Source organism: Teleopsis dalmanni, chromosome 2 (assembly GCF_002237135.1).
Source record: "Teleopsis dalmanni isolate 2A chromosome 2, ASM223713v2, whole genome shotgun sequence".
Lineage (NCBI taxonomy): Eukaryota > Metazoa > Arthropoda > Insecta > Diptera > Diopsidae > Teleopsis > Teleopsis dalmanni.
The window spans coordinates 156,931,863-156,940,588 of NC_051847.1; the positions used below are offsets into that span (position 1 = coordinate 156,931,863).

General features: G+C 30.4%; 2 protein-coding genes across 4 annotated transcripts in view; one reads left to right on the plus strand and one right to left on the minus strand.

Moving 5' to 3' along the window:
• Window positions 1-320: 320 nt before the first annotated feature.
• LOC119685983 overlaps window positions 321-8,726 on the plus strand; it is an 8,672-nt gene continuing 266 nt past the window's right edge. Inside the window, exons 1-5 of one of the 3 annotated variants that reach the window (XR_005252846.1) lie at window positions 321-783; window positions 843-914; window positions 1,215-1,408; window positions 1,462-1,608; window positions 1,690-1,891. Coding sequence is in view for 2 of the 3 variants with exons in the window: in XM_038100422.1 (XP_037956350.1) it covers window positions 764-783; window positions 843-914; window positions 1,462-1,608; window positions 1,690-1,798 (348 nt within the window). In the remaining variant the exon portion in view is untranslated. Of the gene's footprint in view, window positions 784-842; window positions 915-1,214; window positions 1,409-1,461; window positions 1,609-1,682; window positions 1,892-8,726 lie in introns of those variants that run through there. The other 2 variants (XM_038100422.1, XM_038100423.1) reach the window with 2 other exon arrangements.
• LOC119685973 (aminomethyltransferase, mitochondrial-like) lies at window positions 3,970-6,807 on the minus strand. Its single transcript, XM_038100407.1, has 4 exons — window positions 6,247-6,807; window positions 5,873-6,084; window positions 4,380-4,800; window positions 3,970-4,319 (listed from the first exon to the last, which is right to left on the minus strand). The coding sequence occupies exons 1-4, from the start codon at window positions 6,557-6,559 to the stop codon at window positions 3,970-3,972; spliced, it is 1,296 nt and encodes a 431-aa protein (XP_037956335.1). The 5' UTR covers window positions 6,560-6,807.

Below are 8,726 nucleotides of genomic sequence, written 5' to 3' on the forward strand. Positions count from 1 at the left end.
GTAGAAACCTTTATTGACCGTGTATTTAGTTTCTTGGGAAATAAAATTAGTTTTCCATATTAATTTACTTTCTTACAAAATTAACTCCACTTCAAGTTGAGAACACCATTAGATGCTACCATTTCAATGAAATTGTTTACTGGAAAGTTATTCATGAAACAATTCATAATTACAAAGTCCAACTAAAAACTACAAAAAACCTAATATTATTACTTATAGCTTTAAAGTTCAAATCAAGTTATCATATATAATGTTCAAAAAGTGTAATGAACATTTAAAAAAATATTTTGTCATATAGTTGTTATTTTTTGTTAAGTACATTACAAAACTCAACTGATTAAAAATTTTTTGTACTAAATTTATTTTATTTGAGATATTAAAATATAAAGAGACTTGGGATGAGTAATAGTTACTTGAATTTTGTTGAGGTATTTTATGCCTCCAACAATAACCTACCTCCAGTAGAGGTTGCGAAAGCAGCTCGCGCGCACTGGGACACTTTACCATCTAAAGAAAAACATAAGTACCATGTAGAGAGCAATGAGACCGCTGAGAACCTCCAAGATGACTTGGCTATGGAATGTGGAACATGTGGTAAGAAAAAGAAGAACCCTTGTGCGAAAAAAAAGAAGAAAACTTGTCCCAAGAAGAAGCGTAATCCCTGTGCTAAGAAGAAAAAACCATCGTGTAAGAAAAAGCCTAATCCGTGCAAGAAGAAGAAAAAGCGTCGTCAAATTTGTTGCTAATAAGTAACAAATTTTCAATGCAGACTGGAGTAAAAATGTGAGTATAAATTTAAATAAATTTTTGACAACTAATTTTAAAAAATTTTATATACATAGAATTAGGTGGAAATTTTCAACTCTTGTTTCCAGTCTGTTAAGTCCACCGGACAAAAAACAGGTCAAAAAACTGTAAGTTTTGTTACATTTTTTAATTATATTAATTTAAAATACACATTTTTTGCGGAATAATATAATGCTACATGTCTATATCTTTTGTTGTATGAAAAAAAAATTTATTGCCTTTAATATCTAACCACTGACTGGCGTTAAAAATGAAGTCAAAATAATTTTTTTTTAAGTAGAACTTAAATACATTTTTTGAAGCTTCTATTCTTCGGACAGATCATTTTTAAAATTTGGGATAATGTTGAATATTTATATCCGTATTTCCCTGATGCTCAAAAATAGGTTTACATTTTTTGATTTCAGTCTGTGCAAAATTCAATACCAATAACTTATTTATTCGTACATCAGCGTTCAAATAGTCAAATGACATTTTTGTGTACGAAAGCACGCTGTGAGAGTTAGTGTATATTTTTATCAGCCTCATCTGATCTGATCCTGATCCTAATCTGATTGATCAAATTCCTGATTAATTATTATTGTGGAATTCCTCAAGAAAGGTAATAAGTAAACAGCAATCAAAGATTAATTAAATAAAAATTTGTTTTTTCAGGTTTATAAGCCCTCGTATTTGCACCATACAAGCCTGTATATATCCTGTATTATATGTCCTGTATTTTCTGTACTGCAATGTAAGGACGAGTCAAGAAACTATTCCCCCACAAAACTCATTAAAAAAATTATCAAAATTCAAAGAAAGGTACGGTGAAATGTCAACTTTATTTAACAAATGTGTTAATTAATTTATAAATTAAAGCAATTACTTTAAATTAACTTTTAGAGTCATTAAGTATTTTAAGAAAATTCTGAGTCAAGTCTGCAATTATTCGAAACGAAACGAAAACTTATATCGATGTTTAGAAAATTCAAGTAGATTGAGGTTGTTGTGAGTCAAGTCTGTATATTTTTTAGAAACTAACATAAATCTATTAAATTCTATGTATAAGTTGTATGTTCATATTAAGAAAGTTTAAGTGGATTGATATTATACCAAGCCTGCCTACTTTTTAAGAAACTAACACAAACTTATTAAATTTATTTAATAATATATATTACATATTTAGGAAAATATCATAATATTGAAAATTGATTGTAACCGATTTAATTTAATAAAATAAATAAATTAATAAAGGAAAACATATATATATTAAGAATTTATATACTGTCTCAGATAGGAAATAGATTAGTATGATGAAAAAGTCCTGTATATCATGAGTATATTTTAACCTACTATAAAAAGTCAAGTTATGGACTGATGAAAATTTATTATCTTATATTATATATTAATATAATATAATTATTGATTCATCCGTACTATGAGCTATCACCTTCTTTGTAAAAGAATTGAATTAAATGTTTTATCTCAATTGCTTGCAAAAACAGCATTTCTGTAGTTGTAGGTGCTATCAACCAATTAAGAAAGTATCGAATATTTGTGATAGAAAACAGAAAATTTGTATGAATTTTCATTTCACTTAAAACTATTTGAGACATTCTTAAAAATGTATGTATGAAACAGATTTATTCATTCTTTTAAAATATTTATCTCACAAGAAAATCAATAAGTAGGGCACCGAGTCTTTATTATTTTAATGATAAAATTTTAAATAATATATTTAAAAAGATAAAATATTATAGAAAAATGCTTCGTTTTGAAAACATTTGAACCTCGACAATATGTAGAGTACCATTAAAAAATTAATTTTGAAATGTTTTGCATTTAAATATCGAAGAATTTGTATAGAAAAATTCTTTCCTAAGGGATTAAAATGGATTCCACAAAACCACTTCCAAATCTAAAAATCAGAATGGATGAAGAAAATATATATGTATGTAATAAAAAAAAAAAAATAATATAAAAATATAAAAAATTATATACAATTATATATATATTTTACATTTAGTGAAATCAATGACACTGCAAAACGAAAACAATATAGAATTTGTCAAAGCACGGGTTCCTCAGGCACGGAGTAGCCCAAAATTTAAATTGGTTGACAATGTTTCTAGGCGTGGATAGCGAAAGACATTATCAGTTAATCCAAAAGCTATATTTAATAATAAATTGATGACATCAAAATAGAACAAAAAGTGGAAACGTGGTGTTTATAAGAACGATATAATTCTTTAAATCGTTAAGTGAAAAACGTTATGAACAAAAAGAATTTTGAATGTTTAACCGGCCCCCACTAGACGTCGAAGTTGATCAATAACAAGATGGAAAGACCATATCTATGAGACGGGGTAGAATTCTTTATTTCGTTAATAGAAGACTTTATCAACAAATCTATCAAGTTTTTACTATTTTCAACAATTTCAGTCTTAATTAATGACAGCACAGTAGACCAGAATAAAAAGGAAAATATAGTGTTTATAAAAACGGGTAGAGTCTTTTATATCGCTAACTGAGAGATATCAGTAAATCTAAAAAGTATTTTGACTGCTATATCGATGACAACCAAACATGGAGGTAGATCAAAAACTGAAGGGAAAGATAATGGTTCCACTAATGTATTTAAGCTTAATATAATTTACTGAAATATGCTATTAGCAAAAATAATTCTATTCACAGCACATTATTGACTTATGGTGGGACTTTGGGGCAGCGTACCGACCAACAAATGGCCCCACTAAAGTGAAGGATTAGCCGAAGTAGATTATGAAATGACTTGGGTCGTTATTGAGTTAAAGCTGGAGTGGCTTCCGTTTGCATAACTACATCTCTTGTTAATGCAAGCAGATCATTTAGCTTGAGGTTGCCTGCCAAGTCATCACCAACTCAATGGTGTCCCAAGACATTCTTCCTTCTACTTGCCAGTGCTGGATATTGGCACAATATATGCACTGCTGTCTCCTTTTCTTCTAGACATAGTCTGCAAGTGTCTTCCTCAGCAAGAGTTATCTTTTTGAGGTGATACTTGAAGTTGCCATGTTCAATAGTTAGTGAGGTCACCCAGCTTAGGGTGCTCCGCGGATAGCTAAGCACTTTTATCGTTTCCCTGTCCCACCGCATCACATTATTGGTCGTTGATATTATATTTTATTATATTTTTTTATATATTTATTTCTTTGATTTTACAAAATAATTTGTTTTTATGAATGGCATTTTCACAACCTCAGCCGCATACAATTTGTTTCGAATCTTCAACTGCACATTTGTGCCTGCAGCTGCGAACTGATTATCAATGTAACCCATGGCAACATTTTTACACAAACTCGGACTTGGACAGCCGCTGGTAACTTGGCCAATTAATTCCTCATTATGGTATATTTGGGCATCAGTGCGTGCTGGTGGCGTATCTGAACCACCTAACATCAACAATCCAGCACGACGCTTGGAAACGCCTGTGGCAATTTGATTTTGTACTGTGTGCGCGCCTGGATAATTTAATTCAGCACGGCGACGTTTGGCTATGAAATGAGGTTAGTGAGAAAAATGCAAGCAAATTTTGTTTTAATTAAATTACTTACCTACTAGCCATGTTAGATCCGCTTCGATAGGTGTAGTTTTATTATTAATATCTTTACCATATAAACAAAGACCTGCTTCGAGACGCAAAGAATCACGTGCGCCTAATCCTGCCAACTTAAGTTGTGCCTCCGTGTTGCTATTTAGAAGAGCTTCAGTTAATTGCTGTACATGTGTTGATGGAACAGATATCTCTATACCGTCTTCACCTGTGTAACCACAACGTGTGATACGACAGTTTGGTATGCCTGCTAATTCACTGTTAAATGTCTCCATAAATTTGACCTCATCCATGTTAATATTTTTTGGCAAGAGTTTTGCAATTGCCGCAACAGCTGTGGGGCCTTGTACAGCTATCAGTGATTGATCTGTAGGAGTTAGAAACTCTATGCTAACATCACGACGGTCCGATTTGTAATTAGACTGTATAGTTAAACGATTATTAAAAAAGTAATATTAATTTAAAGCATATGAGTTCAAGATAATTTTAGATTCGTAAACGAACAGTATTTTTAACCTATAACCTATGTATGAGAATGTCTATAAGAGGTGGGTGAAATTTCTAATATGCATAAAGGGTAACGGGGCAATCCTTTTAGAGATTATATTTAATTGAACTGTCTCTACACAAACATAAATACTTCGTAATTCGTAATGAGAATGTTCCATCAAAACTTGCGAACCCGCTAATTGATTTAAGGGACTGAGTCACCACGTGAACTAAACAACCAAGATAATGATTATTGGTGGGGTAAGGGTACTTAAAACATGATACTCTTCCAAAGGCACAGTGGAATTGGGCTCAGATGAGAGTGTGTCTTTGAATAATTGAATAAATGTGTGACTATATTAGGAGAAATATTTTAGTTAAAGCTCAAAAAAGACAAGTTTGGCCAGCCCATGGCACTGTACAGATCATGGCCCATAAGAGTCGTTTTGCAATGTGTCTCGGTAATTCAGTGAAAATATAACATCAATGTGATAACTCTAATGTGTTTCTACCTCATTAATATTTCGTATTTTGTTGATTCACATTTTGTCACTTTACAATATTGTTTCTTATTTTTATTATTAAAAAGATTGCCTATCATTTTCTTATTTATGAGGATAAGAATCATGTAGTTTTATCTTAATATATCCTTAGACAAAACTATTATTGTAATACTCAAATGTTTGTTACTACAAGCTATGGGTCTACAGACCTATATACGCTTTCTACTTTTTGTGGTACAAAACAAACCTTTTTGTTTATTTTTAGGGCTTCTAAAACAATTTTAATATTAAATTTTTTGCAATATTAAATATACGTCAAATATAATATAAAAATCTCAAAACTTGGATAATTATAATTTTTGAAAAAGATGTTTTTATTAAACCTACATAAAACTATTCAATCTACTACAATATATAGTACGACATTATTTTCAAAAAATCTCATTCTAGACCTATATTTTATCTTGTAGCTCTATCACGTTAAAAGAATTTATATACTCACAACTGCATTTTCCATTATTTGCATATCCTGTTCCTTCATTGCTGCGTTCGATACGATATACAGGCACTCATCACTTAATTTCATTATAATTAGATCATCCAGTATGCCTCCATTTTCATTAGTAAATACAGTTAAAGTACCACGACCATTCTTTTTGATGCCTTTCAAGTCCGCCGTGCAAATCGATTCAATGCACGAAATGCAATGCTTACCTAAAACGAAATGGGAAAGTTATATTCAGTCCACATACCCCTTGACATAGACAAATCAGTTTTAGCTGTATTGTTCTACTTATATAATCCCTTATATATCATCTACTTACATATATATCATCAAATATATATCTCAAATTAGTACTAATTTTGTTTTCTTACCATGTACATAAGTTTGCAGCATATGAGATACATCGAATATTGAGCCAAATTTGCGAGTATGTAAGTGTGATGCCTTGATGCTCTGATCTGCGTACTGAACCGGCAAGGCATAACCACCAAAATTCACAATTTTGCCATTATTTTTTACGTGGAAATCATATAAAGCAGTCCGTTCCGGAGTTTTGGATTCAGCGGAATAAGAGCGATTATTTTGAACAGCTGCCAATGGATAATTTTTAATTTGAAATTGTGATTTACTAACGCCAGTTAATTGTCTAGTAACAGAGACAAAATAATTTTGTAATTTATTCATTTTTATTTAAATTCACTATTTAAGCGGTACCAAATGCAGTAATGAGATACTTGAAGTCTGAACGCTTATCAGCTACTAAAATGGAAGCAACTAAAATTATACAAAATATTTTTTAAAATCGAAAATACTCTTGACTACAATATTATGTGTGTTTATTAATCTTCAAAATATCGTTCTTAATGTGCGTGAGCGATAACCCCCCGCTGTGATGATCATCTTAAACGCGAGATAGAAATTAAAACCGATAAAAATTCAATAGCTTAGACAGAGTATTTTTCACACTGTGAGGGTGTTAATGAGAGTAAATCTGAGTGAATTTCAAACAAACATATATTATCATTAAATATTAATTTAATAGAGTTGAACGAGTATATAATATTATTCTTCAGAAAATAAACCAAGCTGAAAGCGATTCTCTCAATCTTTCAGTTTTTATTGATAAGACAACATCAGGTCTTATCGAAACATAAAATATATTTGTAGTGTGAAGTACCACATATTTCATAATACTATTAAAAAAAATTATAATAATTATACCCCAGTAAAATAATTATATGTGCAGTACTTAAAATCTAATTTAAACTCCAACAAATTTTGTTAGGGTGAATTTAGTTTATTATTTGTTTTTATGTTTAGTAGTCTAATTAAAATAATAAAAAAATTTTATTCAAATTAATTTTTTTTAAGTGAAAAATTAACTTTATTTTAAATCTTCATAGAAAATATTTATATGTGCAATTCACATTTTTTGCTAAAAACAATTAATTATTTTATGTGATTCAATTTTTTTTGTTTTTCAATAAGATAATGTGTTTCCATTATTTATTTTTATTAACTGTATCCTATGTGGCATTGAATCTACCAATTTTTTTAATAGTAGGAGGTCAATTTTGGCCCATTCGTCCAGTATGTCCTTTTTCAGCTCTTTAAGAGTATCGTATTGCTTCGAATAAGCATAAATATTGACACTAAGAATACCCCAAAGATTCTCTATTGGATTTATGTCAGAACTCATAGCCGGTCAATCTAGCAATGAGATGCTTCTCTCTTCAAATAATTTCTTTGTAGCACAAGAAACATGTATTGGAGCATTATCCTGTTGGAAAGTCCAATTATCTCCATGAATATTTTCACCAAAATTTATCAGTTCACTATCCAACAGATTTATGTATATTTCCGAATTCATTTTTGATGGTACGAAGCATATATTAGACTTTCCCTTCGAGCTAAAGGCAGCCCACACCATTAGTGAACCACTACCATGGTTGCGTTTGTTGCAATTCTGACGTGGATGACAAATATCTCTCCAATATTTATGTTGACCATCTGGACCATCTAGATTAAACTTTTTTTCATCACTGAAAACAACTGTTTCGAATTCTTCGTCCCAAAACTTATATTTGTCATGAAAAGCTAAACGAGCATTTTTATGTCTTTGTGTAAGGCGCGGTTTGGGAACTTTCGACTCATATTTTAGCTTTAAGTCTTTTTTCATAACTTGTTGCACGCATTGCCTAGTGATAGACAAATCTAATTCATTTCTCTTTGTCTGCAACTCATCCTCTCATTGGTAGCAAGAAGCTGAATATGCCGTTTTGTTCGGTTGTTAATAGTTGGTAAGCGGCCGCCTCTCTTATAACACCATATTTTTCGAGATATTTTAATAAGTTTATTATAGTATTCAGGTGTCTATAACCAGCAGCAGATATTTCGCCACATTTCATCCCAGCAAAACTCATTCCAATAATCTTTCCGCACTCTTCACTTGAAAATTCCGTCCCATGCGGCATTTTTTATCTAAATTAATTAAAATAATAAATATATATTAATAAATAATAAGTATTTTACTTACCAATTATTCTTTGCTCTTCAATACTTTAAAAAAAAAACTTTATAATACACTTCACAACTTTATTTCCATTTACTGTTGACACTTCGAGAAGCAAAACAATTTTGCACATATAATTATTTTCTATGAAATTTGCTACCTATTGTTATTAATTATGATAACGGTACCACAAATAGTATACAAAAAAAACTCCATATATGGTCAGAGAAGTTAAACTCAACTACAGAATCAACTGTATATAAAAAAAATTAGTACCATTATTCTAAGAAGAGAATAACGAAAAACAAATTTTGCACATATAATTATTTTACAGGGGTA

What these genes read in the sequence shown, in the direction of transcription:
- LOC119685973 (XM_038100407.1), bottom strand. Translation starts at nt 6,559, where the DNA reads ATGAATAAATTACAAAATTATTTTGTCTCTGTTACTAGACAATTAACT. An exon ending in GCTGCAAACTTATGTACATG is followed by an intron (nt 6,085 to 6,246) that starts GTAAGAAAACAA and finishes ATTTCGTTTTAG; the next exon opens with GTAAGCATTGCATTTCGTGC. An exon ending in AAATAATGGAAAATGCAGTT is followed by an intron (nt 4,801 to 5,872) that starts GTGAGTATATAA and finishes TTAACTATACAG; the next exon opens with TCTAATTACAAATCGGACCG.